This window comes from Copadichromis virginalis, linkage group LG13, assembly GCF_057382275.1.
Source record: "Copadichromis virginalis isolate Kocher_CV1m ecotype Utaka linkage group LG13, C_Virginalis_male_GT1.1, whole genome shotgun sequence".
In the NCBI taxonomy this organism is placed as follows: Eukaryota; Metazoa; Chordata; class Actinopteri; order Cichliformes; family Cichlidae; genus Copadichromis; species Copadichromis virginalis.
Window position 1 is genome coordinate 13542725 of NC_140630.1, and position 21791 is coordinate 13564515.

The window sequence follows — 21791 nt, forward strand, 5'->3', positions numbered from 1 at the left end:
ATCCAAGGTATTTCACACTGCGGATCATTATGTTTGATAAGCTCCATGTGTGTTTTGACTTATAACTTGCTGTTAGACCTTAAATGCCTCGACTAGCATTGCAAAATCAATGCTAAGCCTAAAATAAACAGTTGTGCCTTTTGCGATCCCTAATTGTTGCTCCACACGGTAAAATAACATTTCTTCACCAACTAAATTTGAGACACATGCCATGTAAGGTTTGAAATTAGGATTAAACACAATTTCAGCTGCTTTAAAAAAAAAAAAAAATCATTTTATACTTCAGCTGTCACTCCAGACATAAAAAATTATTAACACTGAGATCTGTGGATTAACCCCAAACACTGTGTGTGGGCTTGAGCAATCATTTTGTTCTTTACAAGTAATGTCTTGTAATGTATATCCCATATTCAAATATAAAGAAATGTATTTTGAAAATAGTCTCATTGAGACATTATGCTCACATTACTCACCCAAAGCTCATTTAGTATACTCACACGTTCCCGTGAGATTTATGTGTGCTGACTTTAGTTTAATAGCTTGTCTTTTTATCTAACACTTTTATGACACCTGAGATTCAGCGGCCCGCTGTGCCTTTCCGTAAGAGGCTTGGCAGGTGTAAGCACACAGCGCCACCCCGCAGTCTGGATAAATCTTGGGTGGTTTGGCCATTCTAGCTCCATAAAGCTGCAGAGGTTAAAGGCCACTTTAACACCCAGCATTGCCACCCTGAGCTTCCAGTACGGATTCATGCTTGGATTAGTTCAGGTTGCTGGCTTTAGCAGTAAGTGAGAACACCGCACCACAGTAGAAAAACACAGGATCCACTTTAGTTGTGCCAGAACTCTCAGCAAGCCTTCAAATAAAGATATACTTATGTCACTCTTAGGATGAGATGTGTATTTTGATTTTGGTGAGATTAAGCTGAGTGTATGTGCGAACAGGAAGAGTTACATGCGGAGACCTAATGGAAGTCTAATGTGTTTTGCAGGCTGTCATCCTTGTCCTGTTCTCTTCCCACGCCAGGTTATTGCACCCACATTACAAAGGTTTACCGTGTTAAATGATCCTGGAATGACTGATTTATGGAAACCACTCCTCCGGTCTCCATCCAGTTGAAACCGGTTAGAACCATGTGTAGTAGGAAATGAAAATCAGACACTGGCGCAGTGGAGTGTCAGCAGATCTATACAAGAGGACATCACATGATGTGGTTGTTGCAACAGATTAACATCTTAGGATAAAAGATCTTTATTTCAATTTGTAGTTAGCAGCATGGCTGGCCACGCAAATTGCTGATCTACCAACCATTTTAATATCAGACTGAAATAGCAGTTAAAATTTGAACATATTTAACAGGTAGATTTAGAAGTTCATTTTTTATCAATTTGATATCATGTTCACAAGTTCAGTCCTCTAAAGATCACTATAAATAATCCCGATAAGCACAGAGTTTAAGAGCATCATATCAGAGGGAGTGTTGTTTTAGCAGAATAGCAAAGTTGTCAGAGGACCACAGCAGTCTTTAGGATTTATTATTCTGCCGTTAAACATAAATAGCCATGTTTATCCACGCATTTCTCTGGGGACATTTCAAGAGTCACCCTCATAGTGACACACTAGAGGAAGTTGGGGAATCACCAGTCATTATATCCTCTAGGAACTATAAGTGTACCGTAAATCCACTGTGGGAGACTGAGTAAGTGGCAGCTGACCTGCTGGTGTCTGTAGAGGGGGGAACAATGTCAGCCTTTGCAAACTTTTACAGCAATCTATCATATTCACTGAGCCATTTTTGGTAAGACATTAACCCTTAGCAGTCTTACCTGTGTTGAAGTGTACCTACCTGTGCTCATAAACGCATACTGCCCTATAATGTTAAATGGTGAATATAAAAAAAATATAAAAATGTTTCTACTGTTCCAGGTTGTGAGCTTTGTTGGTGCAGTTTATTTAAGGCACAAACATTTTCCATCAACTACTTCAGAGATTTGTCAGACTCTCATAACTACCACAGTGAAACATTCCAGTGAAGTTAAATACACAAAAAGATGATGCATTTTTGAGCCTGTTGAAATGTTTTGTTAAATTAAGCAAGTGCATCAAATCGCAGGTGTGAAAGTGAAAAAGAAAAAAAAAAAGAAAAAAAGATTGTCTTCCAGGTTTGCTTATCAGTTTTACACCCACAGTTATTACATTACAACGGAGTATCAAACGATATTCATAAAATTCACAATTAAAACAGAAGTTGTCATCTCAAGAGCTTTAATCATACATAGAAATTTAGTTCAACAGTACCATTCATTTAGAATGTTTTCGCAGTATGTATATTTAGTGTAAAGAGCATTGTTTTTTTTTTCTGATGGGAATATCCATAAGGATGACAGAAGCTTTCAGAAATACACCAGAGAGAGAAGATCAGAGAAGAGACTGAGTACATGACTAAGTTGTAACACCTCAGACTATATTTTCAAACACCTCAAAAGGCGACATTTATCTGTGGTTTATGCGTCCATCCTCGTTGATGCTTTTTTTCCTTTTCATTTTAACATAGGAGCAGCAGATCTTTGAATGCTTACACAAACTAAAATACCTGTGCTGCAAGCACCGTTTGATCAATGCCCTATTATAATGGAGAAACTCCTAGCACTCTTCTATGACACCGTTTTGTTGACCTAATCAAAGCCACGTTAAATTTGGGGTTGTGGTAAACTGTTTTACACTGCTTTAATGACAGAGGGTGATCTGGAGTGGAGGACATTACTGCAATCAAGTGTCATATTATAGGCATGAAAATAATTGACCACATCCATCTATTTAGCCATCCAACTCTCTAGCCATACATCCATCCATCGATCGATCGAAACATCCAACCTATCGTAAAACATAACCATGAAACATACTGTATGTGCTGTTTGTGCTATCTTAGAAGCGCCACAACAACAATTCCAACCAGCTAAAGTCCCAAGCAAAGAAAAAAAAAACATGTACAAGACAAAAGGTGGAACAGATAATTATCCTACAAATCCCAGAAGTGATTATTTTTCAATTATCCATTCCTTTTAAGAGAAGTTAAGTAACGCCACATGAAGATTTGGCAGGCAGATAGCCTCACTGAAGGCGAGTAGCTATCTTGTTTCTTTTCCCTCCAAAACTTTTGAAGCTGCGTCTTTTGTTGAGTTGGTACAGAGTAAGAAACTTCACTTCCAGAGCTGGTAATGATGGAAGCTGCTGCATTAGCATCGTGGCATTCAGTGGGCGCGCTCACGCGCAAAGACAGAGACTGTGTGTGTGGCTTTAAGGCTGGGAGGGAGGCTGCTGCTGCGCTGTTGATGCGTGCTGTGACATGGCTGCCGGGGAGGACATGGATTGGACCATGGGTTGAGCTGGCGGGGGTAGCGGAGGCTGAGCCTGTTGGGCCCCTGAGTGTGTGTTGGGGGAGGGTGGGGGTGTTGGACGTTTGAATTTGTCAGGGCTGGTGCTTCTTCTTGGGGAAGGCCGCTGTTTGACAAAAGGAGAAAGAAACGAATAAACACAGATTGCTTGTAAATCACAACCAGATGACAGAATTCTAAAAATGTCATGCAGAAAATAGAGTTTATGGCAAACAGACATTCGGAGAAATTTTGTTTTATCAATACATTTTTAAAAAGTTTATGCGTTTAATTGTTCCCAGACATAGCCAAGGAGGGTAATTGTGAAAATATCAACTCTTTTTGTGGGACTGTGCTCCCAGAGTTACAAACGACTGCAGGAAAAAGATCATGAATGCCAAGATTACATGTTTCCCCTACTGAGCTGTTCATCAAGACCTGATAACAGCAATTCTAAACTGACAAATGGAATAAACGGAAAAAAAGTAATCTTTTCGAGGTTCTGATTTCCCAGCCAGTCATTTCCCTAAAAATTCTTGTAGGGGCTAAATGGAGACAGTGGTTTGTAACATCCACATAGAAGAACAGAAAGTAAATTCATTTAGGTTATGAAACAGGGAGAATGCTAGGAGAGAGGTATAAATGAGATCCAACAATCAGGAGGAAAGTTTAATAAAAAAAAAAAAAGACGCCCCCTACATACATTTTTAATCCAGGTAATAACTATAACACTGTACCAGCATGGCACAACCCTTCTCAGAGCAGTCTCACTCAGTCTTATGCCTCCCTGCCTGTTCCTCAGAAGGATTTAAGTCTAAACCATCCCATTATGCCAAACTTTAATGCCCGTTGCAATAGTCAGACAGTCTGGGGAGACATCTCAGGCATGTTATTCTGAGGACCAGGGTTACGCAAGTAACCCAAAACTATCATTCCTAGCATTTTACTTCTCACTTTGAAATATGGAGGCTCCCATATTGCCAGAAGAGCTTATCTCCAACAATCTTAAAAAGTTCAAGCGAAGACCAAGAACTGAGTATTACCTGAGCTGCTTTCCAGTTTTTATCCCATTTTGTAAACTGGAAGTTTATAAAACAGGACAAATGTGAAGGGCAGAGCATAAGCCTGCAAGTGCGTGGATTTTCTTGATTGAAACCTACTTCACACCTGAGTAACAGACCCCATGTGGAATTAGCTTGCAGGTCCACTGGAAAACACAGACCCTGACCTGGACAGGATAAACCAAATGCCTTCATAATCCAGTGTGAGAGCTGTAGGTTTGTAATAACGTACCCTAGAAAATGAAAAGTTGATCACTTCTCCATAAACTCTTAGTTCTGCATAAATTTGTCAAGCATAAACAGGATGCAACATGTGCTGCTGCTGTTCTTCAGATGAAGAAAAAGCCAGTGAAGAAAATACCATCAATACAATGGGCAAGCATGAACTCTGACATGCCCTGGGGCAAACAGTGCATGAATGACTGAAGATGCCTTTTCTCTTTAAGTGATCCGCATCTACTCCATAATAGCCCAATCTTTGTAATGAGCATGCCTGGACAGCAGATCTGCCCAGATGTGATGTAGTGGTCTGTGTTACTAATTAAGGCCAGTCTGGAAGAAGCATATTTGCAAATAGCCTGGATATTCTTTCTGGGAGCAGGGCAGCCTGGGAATCAACTGGTCCCAGCTGTGAATTTCATCTGGCGCCAGTATGTGATTCAGTGTCCACCACACCGAACTATGTCTCCACTGTCTGCCAGCAGTTTTCTGTAGTCAAATAAGCTCAGCGTACTGCATCCCAGTCTCTTGATGGTGAGACTGGCAGATTGCGTGTATTAAACGGGGGCTTCGACTGGGAATGTCCAGCCTAAGGTAGGAAGGGCAGACCTGTTGTGTGCCACTGCTCGAGACTACTCTCCCTCACATCTCCTCTTGTGTGAGGTAGAGTATTATGTATCATCATTAGCTTAAGTCCTAAAAATAAACCACACAAACATGCACAATGCTAACTCCATACTTAATACAACAACTGGTACATAGCGTGTGTGTGTGTGTGTGTGTACGGCAGACAATGTTTACAATCATCGAGGGGATTGTTGATGGCAATTTTGTATCATCATTGTTAGGGCTGGGCCATATTATATCGTTCACGGTAATACCGGTATAATGTTAGGCAACGATAGGAAAATGAAATATCGCGATAGAATGGGAGTAAAACGCGCATGCGCAGTGCCTTTGTTTTCATACGCACATGGCCGATTGTTGAGTGAAACAGATGAACCAGAATTGGTTTGTAAAAATGGTGCAACTTCCATGATGTGGAACTGGTTTGGTGTTTGTCCGTCAGATACACAACAAAGCACATTTTTTTGCAGAACATGCAAGCGGCCGTCGTTATTGTCGTATTTGTCGGACTAAGATGCTCTTAAATCTGGGAGTAATCTGGGTCCTAAACTCCGTATACTTCAGGTCAAACAACACTGCAGCATCACTTAGAGTTAAAAACTGTCTAAATTCTTTCATCTTTAATAAAACGATCAGCATTGCTGCTTTACCAGGTGTAACTATAAAGTTTAACTTCCAGGCATCCATGAAAACAAAAGTTATTACATTTAACGGAGTTAGAAGTTAGCAGGAAGCTAGCGGAAGTTAGCTCGCTAGTTTCGCTAGTTACCTAAGCATGATATTGCATGTTCTGACTGAGAGATTTCTGAAAAAATCAAACGTACAGCTCTGCTATCACTTCCAACATAAATGAAGACAGGAAACTAAACAGCAGTGACGTTTGTAGGGTTACTGAAGTTGGGCTAGCTGGTATATAATGATGTGCTACGTGATCGCTAGCGACACAGCTATGTTAGCATAACATAAACAGTGAAGCTGGAGGACGAACACTAACACTTTTCCACTTATAAAAGTTAACGTGAAGGTTCTTCATGGTTAGAGACAAATGTAATCGCATGGCAGGATGCTGTAAACGGACCAAACTTCAGTCAGGAGAACAACTGAGATAATCCATCCACAATACGAGGTTAGTCATTACTATACTGCAACAACATGGGAATAGAGCAGCTGCCAGAGAATTCAACATTAATGAATCAATGGTACAGAAGTGGAGGAAGCAAGAAGAATGAGTTTAATAAAGTTTGATTTATCTGACTGCTTTGTTTCGCTTAATGTGCCTTATAATCCCGTGCACCTTATGGTCCGAAAAATGCGTACTGCACACTGCAGTTTAATGTTGCAAAGCACCTCTTTTTAACTTCAGTGGATATTATACATGGTTATGCTCAGGATATGTCAGCCCATTTCTACTGGAAATGCCTTTTGGTTAAACTTTCAGCAAGGAATTTGCATTTGCACTGTTACATTTTTATAAAGCTTTAATGTACATAAAAACCAGCTTCTTGTTTAAGTGAAAATAAATGGAAGGTTGTCTTTTTGCGCTAGTAATGTTGTGGAGTTGTATTTTGTCTCGCATCAATTATATCGTCGGTTATATCGTTATCGCAAATTTTCAAATATATATCGTGATAAATATTTTTGGCCATATCGCCCTGCTCTAATCATTGTGTTCTCGAGGTCAAATATCACTACTGAATCAACAGGGTGGCTGAACTTAATTCGAGTACTTTTTTGTAAACAGACATACAAACCTAACAGTAATCATTCACTTTGTGAGCAGTCTGTCACAATTTACACACCCCAGCTCATTTCCCACTTTAGTTGATAAGGATTATGACATCCGTTTGTTTATGTAACAACTCTATATACACACACACACATTACTACTATCAGAACAGCGCTGTGTGCACCACACATTATTACCCCAAACCGAATCCACATTTCTTCTTACTTTCACTTTTAAATTATGAAATGATTCTGCTTTAAATAAAACTTCCACAGTATAACTACTATAGCAGTATTATAGTTAATGATATTTTCATCAAAACCAGCCTTGCCAAGGTAATGTCAGGGGAAACACTGGTGAGATATTTATATATTTTATGACTTTGTGATGCTCTTTTGGATAGGAGGCATAATAGAAACAGGTTCAAACCATGCCCCTGGTGTAAAATATTACTAAACATATCTATATCTTATTAATAAATATAAATAGATAAGTCAGTGTTGTTTTAGTTATCAGTGTGCTGAAGAGATGGACACACAGCTAATTGGAACTTAGGACATTTACGAGTTATGCTAAGTAAGTTCTAGTATTGATGCCAACAATACAAACAATGTTTGCAGAAGCCAGTATTCTTTGAGAGTCAAAATCTAGACTCCTCTACTGAGTGAATACTGGTGGACACACACAGTTTTATTCCTCCTACTTATACTCATTTTAAGGACTGTAATATCTGAAAGTCATGACATGGGAGTGTAAACAGGTTAGACCTTTAAATAACCACTGAAAAGTGACAGTTAACGTCATAGTCGTTGTTGCATTAAAGATCCACCATGCTGAAGAGTACTGTATTATCAATAGAGCTAGCCTTGACATTAAAAAATATAGACAGGGCAGTAAATTTAACAAAACAACAGGCAGTACATGTCTCCACGTGGGTGTCCTCATTTAAGGTTCATTTAATGGACGCAGCTCACTGATTAAATATAGTTCAAAGATCATGCTGACTCAGAGCAAACTGCTGCTCTTATGAAGTCACAATTAACACAACTTTTAATCATTAAACTTGTTGATCATTTCTATGTACTTGAACTGGAAAACATCTTTATACCCCCATAAAACTGAAATAATTTTATAATACGAAAGGTTATACACCTATTATTTTTATTGTCAATTGTTTACTCCTTTACAGAGCAACTAGTTTTGAGTTTATTGGTCAGAAATTTTGTTTGATGATTAATTGAGAAACCTGCCGGAAATCTGGTTTAAAAAATAAATAAATATATAAAATAAAACAAAAACGTGTGAATTCTCAATAATTTTCTAAAAGATGATGTGGGTGGTGTCACTTACTGCTACGGCATGAGAGGAGCCTCCGTGGACGTGCAGGGCGGGGGTGTTGTAGTGGGAAATGGCAGCTCTGGACAGTGTAGCTGGAGGAGTGAAGCCAACTGTGTGGGTGCCATATGAGAGACCTGTAAGAAAATGAGACAGCCAGAGGGAGAAAGACATTTTATTAAAAGTTAACATCAATTCTAGACACTTTCATTTTCCTCCTCAATACTCACTCCAAGATTACGTCGATATAAGAGGGAAGTTCTTTGTGGCTGGCAGTGTCCCGGCACAGGATGACTGTTTTATCATTGACCAAATATTTACTTTGATATCATACCTTATTGTATCATAAACTAGTACGCAGACCAGAAATGAATGTTAATTTTTTTCTGCACTATTTTTAGCATTAGGTCTGTGCCTAAAGAGAGTAAGGGTGACTGAAATATGATGGTGCTCTCCCTTTTATTATACTAACAATTATTATTTTATTCTTCTATTTTTTCCTGTACTTTTTATACTTTTGCAAATGGTCATTTATCCAATAATAATCTTTACTAAATTACCTATAGTGCCAAGATCAGTAAGCTAGGAGCGTATCCACCAGTGTTAAATTTGAGAGCAGATTTTGACTTCATTTCAGTTTTCTGACATTTAGTTTAAGTCTCATTTTAGTCGACAAAATAGGATTGTAGTAGACAAAATCTAAATTTGATTAAGTTTAATAAAATAAAGTGTAGGATGAGAATGTTTGTGTTTTTAGCTGCTCCACATGTTCACTAAGAGTCTTATTTTCATTGACATCAAATGTGAAATGTGTCTATACGTCTTGCTCTTTTCTTTCTCCCAAACATTGACATTTTATCACATTTTCAAAACAAACAAAACCAAAAAAAGCTGTACTCTTTCCCAGGGCAGGGCAAATGTGCTTGTCTGACTTTCTAGACCATTTAGCTCTGCTTGGATCTCGTCTCTCCAGAATATTTTCATTTTCAAGGCTTCAATACATGTCATTATGATTTTAGTCTTTATTTATCATCTTTTTTTCATCAGGGGGAAAAAAACAAAAACGAAAGCTCTGCGGACTTCTAGATAGTATTCAGTGTAAACCCCACATCATGGCCTGTCAGGCTCACAGTGAGCAGCAAAGTTCTACCTGAGCACGAAGCTTATATAAAATGCAGTGTGACAATTAAGCTGTAATTGTGTGGTCTTGATTTGACAGAGTACCTACAAGATTTTAAGATAAAAGCTGGAACAAAGATAAAGCTTGCTGTCTGGCAAAAAGTTGTATTAATCGCTATCAAAGGCCGTTTATTGTTGTGTTTTTACCTACCTGGTGATATTGGTCGGCTGGAGCTAGGAGAGGGAGTGTAAGGGATGGGACTGGACACGGTCCTGGCTCGCAGACCCTGTGCAGACATCTCATTGAAGTACCTAAAAGTACGACATATTTTTGTAATGCAAAAAGCAATCCAAGCATATTGTAATGTGTTAAACAGGCAAAAAGTGCTACATCAATGATGACAGTTACTCCTTGAGATGCAATGTGAAAAGCTTCTGTATGGCTACTCAAAGTGGGCTTCTGAAAGTGCTCAATTTGGCTTATTTTGTATGGGAGAAAAACACGATACATTTTCAAGTTCCTAAGGAGAAGATACTGATGTCGACGTCTGAGTGTGATCAAAGGAGCATCCTGTGCATGCAGAAAAAAGCTTTTTCCTAAAATTAACAAAAGTTTTTACTGATAATCAGGAAGATTTAATATAAACTGAGATTTTACTGCCATATGCTGCTTCTTTGAAATGGCCATATACTAAAGCTATTTAGAGCCCTGTTTTCTTCTTCCTCCTCAGCTTTTGTATGCAACAACTAACATTCAGAGGTACTGGAAGCACATCAGTTATTACAATTTTGTGTTTTCAAATTAGATTTTATTTTTTATTTAGTTCTGACCCTTATTTTTCATTTGGTTTAGTTTCTCTAGGTTTGCTCATTTCAGTTTAGCTTTTAATTTTTTGAAAATGTATATTTTTTATTAGTTTCAGAGTGAGTTTGAATCTTTTATGCTCGTGTAGGGCATATGCAAGGATATTTGCTCTATAAATATTTTTTAAGTTATAATTATTTTCTCTCTTTTTTTTGTTTTGTTTTTAGTTACACTTTAATAACATTAAAGTGTAACTAACTTTAAAAAAAAGTTAGCTGTGTGATCCTTGCACTCCGACTTGAAAGATGAGTGACACCCATGCATCTGATACAGAGGCCTGAACCAGGTACACAACAATAAAGAAACTTGAACTGGATAGTGTTTTACATACATTTGTTTTTCTTAAACATTACAATTTCTAGTTCTGGGAAAATGGTGGGGGTTTGTTTTACACCATCTTGCCACTGCGGAAGGAGACAAAATGCAGAAAGTTGATTTAATGTTGTAAACAACTTTGTCTTTCAACATGCTACTAAACTGATTTAACTGAAAGCATTAAACCAGTGGAATCTGTATTTGGTTATGTTTAATCATACACAATGAGCCAATTTGATCAGCAATAGTAGGAAGAGTTGGTATGTTTAAAAAACAAAAATCTGGTGGATGACCCCATACTCAGTGAAGTGCAACAGTGTTTGTTTTGTTTTAGTAAACATAAACCTTGAAGCCACCCCAAACTACTTGGTCTTGTTTTCACTTCTGAATAAAAAGAAGGACCATGTGGTACAACTTGTGTCTGAAGGTTAATTGGTCCCAGGAGTAGAAAGGATTGCACAAAGTTCAAATGGACCATTCACTCACAAACAGAAGGAAGTCTGTAAGGACCATTTAAGCCAAAATTTGGTTTCTTTTAAGTTTCATCAAGAAAGCGCAGGTCTTTCCAAACCAAACAAAGCTACTGCTAATTATTTTGACTTTTCTACATGTATCAGAAGTAAACGTGGCAGCGATAGCATGACCTGAATCTGCAGGTCAATGTTAAACATTCATTAGGAAAAAAAAAGAAGCATTTTTTTACAATTAAGATGAAACACCAAGGAATGCGGAACTGATTTAAGCTCTGTGTTTTTTGTGTCTGACAGCCAGCCAAAAAGTTACCAGACACCATGTTGTCACCTTGCTTTATCACAAGCAGGCCTTTTTAACAGCAACAATGACTGCCTACTGGAAGACCAATTGTTGTGTGCCGTTGTGGCAAACACGCCTTTTGTCATTTGCATTTGCCCTACTTTTGTGCCCTCATCTTTTGATTCTCACAGGTCCCTTTATCCAGCTGGCTATGTCAGCAGTATAAATGCCCAGTGAAGCCAAATGCCTCTAAGAAACATCGAGCTCCAGTGTATAGTTCAATCCATTTAACTCTTTTCCATTTTCTCTTTATTTGCTGGTATGTATGACTTTGTGTATTATTGTGAACTTTTTGATCATCTTTCTATGTTTGTTGCACCTACCTCTCATCATCCATCTCCAGACTGGATTCACTCTCCGACAGTTGTCTACACAGGGCCTCCCTGCGCTCCATTTCTCTCTGAAGCTTTCTCTGCAGCCGGATGTTCTCCTCCCTCATGTGTCGCTCCTCCTCTATATACTGGGCACGTTTCTCTGTATCTGAAAGTGAACATTGGGATTTAAACTTGACAGAATCGCACTATTACTATACAATAACACAAATTACACCTGCACTACTCCTAGCATAACATAATACCCTCTCTTTAAGAGCTGTGAATGTAACCTGGTTTTCTTGTGTAATACATTGTTGTCATTTTAGGAAAAAAGTGAAAGTAGGTCCAAAACAATCTCAACTAAGAGTAATGCAAGCAACAAGCTTCAGTATTTCTGGTGTCTTGTCACTTGGCTTAGCTTTGGGAGCACGTGTTTAAGGCTGGTCTGACATCCCCACCTAGTGGCAAAATCAAACCATAGCCACAATGATCAATCTTTATCACTTCTTGCTTTCTGAAAAACAAAAAAAAAATATGGAAAACCTGGGCTTTCAGTCTCATTGCTACAGGTGTATAGAAATCAAATGTCTAACTGTAAGTGGTGTTATAATAAAGCGGAAGTGTTTAAGAACCACAGCGACTCGGGCTCAAAGCGGCAGACCAAGTAAAGTTGTACAATGTCACCAAATACTGAAGCACACAGAACCTAAAGGCTCCCAAAGCTCTGCTGACTCAACAGCAGAGGTCCAAACCTCCTCTGGCATTAACTAGAGCTGGGCGATAGAACGATAACAATATGTATTGCGAAATAACTTTTTCTCGATAGAAAAATGACACTATTGCGATAGACCTCATCTCTCTCTCTCTCTCTTCCTCTTATAAAAAAAAAAAACCAAAAAAAAAATGAATAGCCAATAAGAAAAGCGGCGCAGAGCCGAACCAATCACAGCCGCAGCGTCACGTCACGTGACTTGTTACGTACAGCTCAAGTGCCAAGGCACACATGTGTATTTGTTTGGGAAGCATCCAGCCGCCGTGCCGGCCGGGTAATGGAGGAAATGAGCGTGCCGACTAGAGAAAAATCAACCGAGAGCTTGGGTGACCAGGTTACCAAAGAGAACACAGATGACGGTTGCAATGCCGGAGAGATTGTCGAAAGGAAAGGCCAGAGAAGTTCTGTAGTGTGGAGGTATTTCGGCTATCTGAAGTCTGACAAAAAAAACAGAGTAACGCGCACTGTAAATTGTGCCGAAAGCATGTTCCCACAAAGTCTGGAAATACAGCAAACCTTTTTTATCACCTGAAGCAGTGCCACTCACTAGGAGCACGCTCAATCTCTGACTGAAAGCGCTAATTCGTCATCAAAAACAACCAGGGGAATCCCTGTGAAGCAGCAACAGTCAATTGAGTCGGCTTTCTCCAGCGTCAAAAAAGCTAAGAGACATAGCAACATAACGAATGCCATAGCTTACTGTCTTGCTAAAGACATGCTACCAATAAACACGGTCAACAATGAAGGATTCAAGCAGCTAATTAAGGTAATGGAACCTCGTTACCAACTCCCTGGACATAAACATGTCTCTCAGACAGCGCTTCCAAAGCAATATTATATAAGTTAGTCAATTTTGTCTCTTCTTCTGTAAAATAAACTAAGATTTATTTTTAGAATTAATATTTTGTTTCTAAGTGGAACTGACAATTTAGTAGTCTGTTTTGTTTGTTCTACTTTGAAACTTAAACGCTTTAGCAGCTACCTTTTGTGTAGTTTGTAATATTTGCCTTTATTTATCTGAAACTGGAACCTCATTTTATGTACATCTGCCCTGTTGAACTTATTATGGGAAATAAATATTTAAATCAAAACAAGCTGCTGATTATTTCACATTTTACTTGTGAGCAACGGCACATTTAAATCTTACAAATATAGCTATTTGGCTTATATCGTGATATATATCGTTATCGCCTGAAATGAAAAAAACATATCGTGATATGAAAAAAATCTTATATCGCATGTAGTGTTGGTACTTTTTAAATAAGCCGTAAAACAAGCTGTTATCAATGTCTGCAACCAAATGCAGTGCTCTAGTATTACTCCACATCCTAGGAAAAAAATAAATAAATCAAATGCTCTAATGCCCAAGGCTGCCTCTATTAAACCACCAGATCACTCCAGCCACAAGCAGTTATGTATAAAGAAGAAAATAACAATCCACAAGATCATTTTGTGTGAGACAAGATCCGAGGTCTGGTTGCATTTTTACATGCATCATTTGGATTGTGATTAACTGCTCACAGTTTTCCTACTGCTCCCCTATTAGGGCTGGGCTATATCATACCGTTCACAGTAATACCAGTGTAATGTTGGGCAACAATAAGAAAATGAAATATCGCGATAGAATATGGGTAAAACGCGCATGCGCAGTGCCTTTGTTTACATACGCACGTGGCGGCGACGCAGAATGAGAAGAGCGAAAGTGGATCGTTGAATGAAACGGATGAACCAGAATTGTTTTGTAAAAATGCTGCAACTTCAGTGTTGTGGAACTGGTTTGGCTTTCGTCCGTCAGATACACAACAAAGCACTATTTTTGGTAGCGCATGCTAGCGGGCCGTCGTTATTACCATGTGTTTTGGAAAATACGGCACACTTAAAATCAATCCTTTGATTTTTCTGAAAATCGACAGTGCCCCTTATAATCCCGTGTGCCTTATGTATGAATTCTGGTTGTGTTTACTGACCTGGAAACGATTTTATGTGGTACACAGTGCTCGAAAATCTGTCAAATGTTTCAGTACGACTTTGCTAAACTACGAAGCCGCACTGCTTGATGGATTGTCGGAGCATTACGGCTATCGTAGACAGGAGCCTCGCGGAGTGATACGTACTGTGCTTCAACATACTATTACCGTATTGTGTGTGTATAACCTCTTTTTAAGTTTTGTGGATATTATACATGGTTATGCTGAGGATATGTCGGCCAATTTCCACTGGAAATGCCTTTTGGTTAAACTGTCAGCAAGGAATTTGCATTTGTTAATTTTTTATATAACTTTAATGCACATAAAAAAGCTGCTTGTTTAAGTGAAAATACATTGATGGCTTTTTGCACTAATAAAGTTGAGGAGTTGTAAAGTATTTTGTCTAGTGCCAATTATATCGTCAGTTATATCGTTATTGCAAATTTTCAAATGTATATCGTGATAAATATTTTTGGTCATATCGCCCTGCTCTACTCCCTATAATTATAAACTAAGTGATAATGACGATATCACGAGTCAGCAGTTAGTCATGGAATTCGACAGGGTTCTGTGATGGGACCAATACTTTTCACAGTATACATACAGACAAAAACCCTCTCTAAATTTGAGCGAGATGCAAAACCTTCCTCTTTGATAAAGCTTTCCGTGAAGGCTGGGTCAGATCACCGTGAACCATAACCAAGTAATCCAGTGATCATATTTTTTGGGTGTGACCGGAACACTAACTCTATGGCTTCAAAATGTGGCATCTGGAAAACATCCATCCATTAAACATGTTCATGGTAATATTCTGACAGGTTGTCAGTCACCAATATTTTCTTTTTCTTTTAATAAAAGGAAGGGCACATGTAAGCACTTGTAACACTGCTTCCTTTTGGGGCAAAATAACGAGAGTCAACTAGATTAAGAACAGAGTTCAGGTTAACCATTTCAAAAGAAGGAATCGATTATGGATTACAACCTTTCTTAGTGTCTTGCATTTCGTTGCCCTGTACCTATGACATGTGCAATGACAATAAAGTTGAATTTTTTTTTTTGTTTTCTAACAGTGTACAGCTCCATTCCTTTCTTTTTCTGCTTTCCATCCAGTGTAATATGACCAGTAAATAATGATGTAACATGACTGTATATTGCATTAGAACATATCTACAGAAATATGAGTATGGAGGCACCAGGCTAGAGAGGATCCTGTTTTTTCCAAGTGAACACGCACAAGCACTTATCCGAGAATCAATTTTACCAACCACTTCCTTAATCAACACTTGAGGGCATCTCTCCCTTCAGACTGACTTTCCTTCTGATCATGTGACAAGTTGAGTGGCCACTTACGCTGCAGCTCAGTGGTGCGCAAGCTCTTCTTAAGCCTCTCCACCTCATTCTTCAGGAAGCGGATATGCCGCATCATGTTCTCTGGTGAGTCGATTTCCATGGAAACATCTCTTGGAGATGGTGGAGCCGACACAGGCTGGTCCAGCTTCTCCTGAAGGATTCTAGTTTGGAAAATTGGAAAAACAAAACAAAACACAGGATTATTATTATTATTCAAAATGTTCTATTTATTATTATTTGTATTAAAAAAAAACGAAATTAGATGTATAACCTTTAAGTTAATTTTGCATAAATGCCCAATTACATATATAAACAGATAATTAATAGTTCAGCTTACTGTTATTTGTCATAAAACCGCAATTTAAAAGAAAAGTTACTTATTGCTGTTTATTTGATTTTAATGTTTAAGTTAAAATTAATAAACTAATTACTTTTTTGTGTTACACAGACAAGCAATGAATATAAAAGGTACACTGGCACATTTTTATGCTAACTATAAAATAAAACAATGCAAACAAATATATTTCTTTCATATAACAAGTACTTAACCCATTAGTAAATGTATAAATTAATTTAGTCAAAAATGAAAAGTAAAAGTCTTTTTCCCTCCATTTAATACTATCATTTCAGTTTGTAGTTGGCCTTTTCTTTTTAAAGATATTGGGCTAAAACCATCAAGTTCATGGCATATTTAGCGTACCTTACCATTTTGGCAGTTTTTCCAAAAGAAAAGTCTTGAAATTTTTAAAAAACAAACAATTGGAAAAAGAAACACGCAACTGTTATGACTTAGTGACATTTCACCCACACGTTTATGCTCACTGGTCGGTTAACTCAATCATCATTGTATGTAAACAACGTTTCTCGTGATTCTACATTTGTTTCTGTTCATGCTGGAAATGGAAAATAAACTTGCTTGTGTCGCTCTCTCTCTTGACACTCTCCTCTCACCAACAGCAGAAGAGCAAGAGAAGAGCAAGAGAAGAGCTGTGTGCTTTTAAAAAAAAGAAAAGTGTCATGTGCTACAAGGCACTTTCTGGAAAAGAGTTGCAACTAAGTTGGCAACAATAAAGTAAACTGAAGCATTCGTTTACTGTCAGGAAAGAGCAAAGGAAACTCATCTGCCCGCTGAATAGAAGACCATATAAAGAAATCCAAGATAAGCCGATGTTAGCTTGTCATAAAAGATGAAAAACTTTGGAAGCTTCTTTTGGAAGTATTCAGCTGAGTCAGTTTTAAAATGTTTACCTCATCGTTTTGAACTTTGGCCACAATTAATCTAATCATTATGTATATGGCCAAAGAAAAAGAAGCACAGTATGTCTCATCACCTTTTCTCAGCCTCCAGTTTGTCCATTCGCTTCCACAGTCGGTTGACCAAAGCTTCTTGTTCCTGCTCTAATGTGTTCTCAAGGTCGATCTTCTCCCGCCTCAACTGAAAAACGAAAGATAAAGCAGAGTGTGGCAGAAAGAGAAACCTTGAAGTTGAAATGCATTCACAAGCATTCAGGATTGTGTACAAAAACACTGTATCGCAAATCCAAGATCTCAGTTCAGAGTTTGTATTCTAAAACTTAGAAGCATATGGCATTATGACATATCATAATGATTTTTTAAAGTAGTTTAAGAACGTAAATATTTGTATTTTATTGCTAAGATTGGTGTCTTTAAGAAGCTGAGGCAGATTTTAAGGTGAAATAACTTTTGGTTCTATTTGTATCTGGCCAAGATGCACAGTGGCATCGCACTGCATCAATCTGACACGTTAATAAGCGAGTACCAACAACGAATGCCTGCACATCTCCTGTCAGGGCATGGAGACATTATGCGGTGGCTTCAGCAGGTTTGACCCAGCCACAGACCAAAATGTTCTTTCCACTTAAAATTCAGTGGGAAGAAAAACGACGTTGAGATTTTTTGCATCTCACTCTACCATGGCGACTGAACAAATGGAAGTTTAAGGATAGGCTGCACTGCACTGGATGAGCAATTCTTTCCCATTTTACCATAATAAGCATACCTGTTCCAGGGTTAGCTGCTTTGAAATGGTTTCGTTCTCCATTTTCTTGATCTTTTTCATGAGCTTGTTAACCTGGAACTCCTGCTCCTGCTCCAAATGCTGCTCCAACTCAGCCTTCTCATGCTGGAGCTAAAATTTAAAAGGAGAGAGCAGTGCATTGACAGATGAAGAGAAGAAACAGATGAGTAAAAAGGGAGCGGAGAAAAACAAACTCACAATGAGACATGTAAAAGCTGTTTGATGACCACAGAGATGACCACGGCTTATACAATGAAATAATAATAAAAGACAGCGTCATTAGACAATTCCACTGGTTTCAGGGTAAACTCCCCAGAAGAACAGACAATATAAAATAATGTTTTGGCAACCCAAGTAATCACTTTTGGCAGTTCACCAGCATGAAAAAGGGTGTGGCTCAGTGCTGATTCAAAATGGGACAGCTCTGTGATGAATTATATAACTGATTACTCATTATGGGGAAAGAGATGCAAATTCACTTAAAGGAAAAAAATGGAGAGGGAAATATAACCATTTCCATCATGCTGTTGAGAAAAATAACTAGAAAACCTCAAAACATCAGTCTGTTTAAACTTACAATGACTCCATTCATGGAGAGTCGAGTGCTCTGCAGTATCCTGGATGCAAAACCAGGTTACCAAGTTGTGCCCCACCCAAAGTGCAGGCATTTTTTCCTAATTAAAACTAACCATTTTGTTTTAATAAGGTGCCTTGCTTCAGTTAACACTAGAAACTATTTTATTAAAGCAAGCCAACCCTTTATACTGTGTGAACATTATAAACAGACTCAAGAATAAATGCCAGACTATGAAGTCCTTGGAGAGAGATTATATTCTACTAGGCTCTTCTGTAAGCAGAGGCTCTTTCTGACTGGCACCAGAACAAAGGCAATGTTGGATGGGACTCTGTTTAGTATCATGTGCACTAATAATAAGTATTAGAGGAAAATAGAGAGTTTCATCGGCTTCCTTTAAAATAGGTAATGTTGTTTTCAGTACCATCAACAAAAATGAAGAGGGTGGGATATTAGGAGTATGCAGCCCAGTACACCTTTAAGGTCTCAATTTTACATTATCAGGGGTGTTTTTTGGTGTATTTACAAGATAATAGATAATATTCAGCACAGACTATTGTCATGTGAATGTTTAATATACAAGGCACAAGTTTAAAATCAGGGCTGGGGTGCTTGTGTTGTTGGGTTATTCAAATACAGACAATGCAGCTAAAAAGTGGAGCAAAACTAATGGCTGGGAAAACCCAAATAAAACAAAATTTGTCCCAAAAATGCTTCTGCGTAGAGTCATTTGCATGCTCAGTATTATAAGTTTTGATATTCAGTTGATTTTTCCATCTGTCGCCCCAATTTTTAAGCAACTAATCTACCGACATAAGTAGATACAAGTCTGTTGCATGTTAAATTCTAAGATAGGAATATAAAAAAAGCCCAAATAAGTAGATCTGTATGACCTTAAGCGGGTTTTGCTAAGACATTTGCATGCATCTCTTTCACAGCCCTACTTCTTTAGATATCAACAAACCATTAGTCACCCTACAGCTATCTATTCAAAATATGAGAGCGAGTGCTATATGCTCTGTAGTTGGGAAAATACGATGTGGAAAACAGACTGAACCAAATAACCGACAACAGGAGGAGAGTAATTTGAGAGTCATTTAGACGTGCTAGCAGCTGCAGTGAAGTCATCTTGAGCTTTTCCAGGCTTCAGGCAAGTAGAATTGCAGTTGATGATAATGCACTAGCTGCTGTGTGCATAGACAAGCACCCCGCACATCGTGAACAAGAGCAACAATACTTAAGAAATTTGCATAACACAGCATGAAGAAACGATATACCACACTGACGTTTGTGATCAGTAAGATAACAGGGGAAAACTTTAAACTAATGTTACACTATTCTCCACTCTGTGTGGCGTAAAGAACTCCAAAATGTGCGTTAAAAGTGTGCACCTCCCCATCCAATCTTGTTTCTATCACTCACTTGCATGAGTTTCCTTGACAGTTCATTGGTGAGGAATTCTTCCTCCTTCTCATAGTTGACTGCCAAGGTTTCCTTCTCCTTCTGAAGAGCCTGGATTTTCTTGAACAAGGTGTTACTGATAAATTCTTCCTCCTGTTCGGCTCTCGCTTGCTGTGGGACAGAAAACACAAAAAGACACAGCGACAGAAGAGATATCAGTGACATAAACTCTTGCTTCTGGCACATCACACTGTTTTCACCTTTATCCTGATTAAACTATAACTTACTGACAGTGAGGGGAAACATGCACCAATCAACTAAAGACTGCTGCAGTGATGCTTGCCAGCCAAAGAGGAAGCATAATTCTTTCAAATGACTCAAGAGATATTGCAGCAATGGGTGACTGAGAGAAACATGGGCTGGGGGGGCGGATAAAGAAATGTGTTGGGACAGCTAGCATTACACTGCTTGTGATACATGCGTCCTTGCCACTCTCAAATTCACCCATCCCTTATCTCTCCTGACCTCAAAAATAAATTCTGCTTCGTTGGCCGTTATGAAAAACAGCGCGGATTATAAAAGCCAAACAGCTAGTTAAGCTTCACAAATTTACACAGAGGGTGGACAGTGTGAAAGTGTGGTTGGGTTTGCAGACATTTAGAGCGTGGCATTTAGCTAGCTCGCTAAGTTTGGCCTACATATTTCCCCATCTATCAAGCAGATCGGTTACACATTTTTATGAAGCTAGGACTGATTAACCGAGCATGAAGAAATATGACGCATCAGTCGGTGCCAAGGCTTCTGGTGGGCTATTTATTTTCACTCAGTTACCATATCCATGTTGGCCATAGCGTGGTGACAATGCCGAGCAGTGAGTAATCAGCTGACCACACATCTACAATCAATCTGTTAACTCGCATCGTGAGGTGCCCACCCAATTTTTTGACGTTTTTTTCTGGTTGACGTTAGCAGTTCATCTAACGTTAGCCACGATTAGCAACACAAAATAACACAAAGCAAAGTAGCAAGATATCGCAGCTCGACCATCTAGCAGACGTTGTCCCGCTGGCTAAATTAGCAGGTAGCTAATGTTAATAGGGCTAACATAACAGCAAAGAATTAGGGCCGAATTCAGGTAACATTTCCACGTAGCACTCATTCAGCTTTTATCAAACAACACTCGCTAGCGCTAACTTACTCTGTCAAATGCAAAACAGCAAACGGGGTGGGGATAGCATCTCGCTAGTTAGCTAGCTAACATTACTCACAATGGTGACGCTAGCTTTGCGGAGGTCCCGATTCTCCTCCTGCAGGGCTTTGCACTTGAGTTTAAATGTTTCCAGCTCAATTTTAAGAACTTTATTCTCCTGCTGTAACGAGGCCAGTCGGTTGGTCAGTTCCTCCAAACGAAACTGTGAAATGACTATGCTCGGTTTCCCCGAATTTGAAGCGGAGGACGACATCGGGGTGGCGGAGCTGCTCCCCGCTCCATCGGTGTCGCTCTCGCTTGCGCTGTCCGCCATGGCTGTGCGACGGTGTGTGTGGTGGAGAAGAGAAGACGACGGCAGCTGCAGCGTTTGAGGAGCGCAGACAGCAGAATGGTACACTGCGTGACCTTGCACCCGCCTAACGGTATAGCACCCCCAGCAGGATGTCTCCAGTACTACCTAATACACCCATAACATGAAATGCATCTTTGGAAACCCAATCCGAGACAGGATTGCCAGCAAAATGGGAAACTTAAGACACAACACCGCACCCTAAACCACGTTTTATGCCTAACACGACAACATCCTTCAAGTAAACACTGTATAACCCTACTTATACAGTGTTTACTTGTCAGCTGTTGTGTTGACAATATGACATTATGCTCATTTTATACAATACTGTGAAATAATATTTCCCGGCCTTCTGGACTTCT

General features: G+C 38.9%; 1 protein-coding gene across 1 annotated transcript; it reads right to left on the reverse strand.

The window, feature by feature from the left end:
* Positions 1-2326: 2326 nt before the first annotated feature.
* On the reverse strand, positions 2327-21493 carry LOC146695330 (coiled-coil domain-containing protein 6-like). The gene is made up of 9 exons (XM_085477390.1): positions 21139-21493; positions 19892-20041; positions 17878-18006; positions 17189-17292; positions 15858-16018; positions 11778-11934; positions 9673-9773; positions 8358-8479; positions 2327-3501 (listed from the first exon to the last, which is right to left on the reverse strand). The coding sequence occupies exons 1-9, from the start codon at positions 21391-21393 to the stop codon at positions 3298-3300; spliced, it is 1383 nt and encodes a 460-aa protein (XP_085333516.1). The 5' UTR covers positions 21394-21493; the 3' UTR covers positions 2327-3297.
* Between the last annotated feature and the right edge of the window lie 298 nt (positions 21494-21791).

Coding starts and splice junctions, on each gene's coding strand:
- LOC146695330 (XM_085477390.1), bottom strand. CDS start 21,393: ATGGCGGACAGCGCAAGCGAGAGCGACACCGATGGAGCGGGGAGCAGC. Junction 16,019..17,188: donor AAACTGGAGGCTGAGAAAAG/GTGATGAGACAT, acceptor TTTCCAAACTAG/AATCCTTCAGGAGAAGCTGG. Junction 8,480..9,672: donor CAGCCGACCAATATCACCAG/GTAGGTAAAAAC, acceptor ATTTTCTTACAG/GTCTCTCATATGGCACCCAC.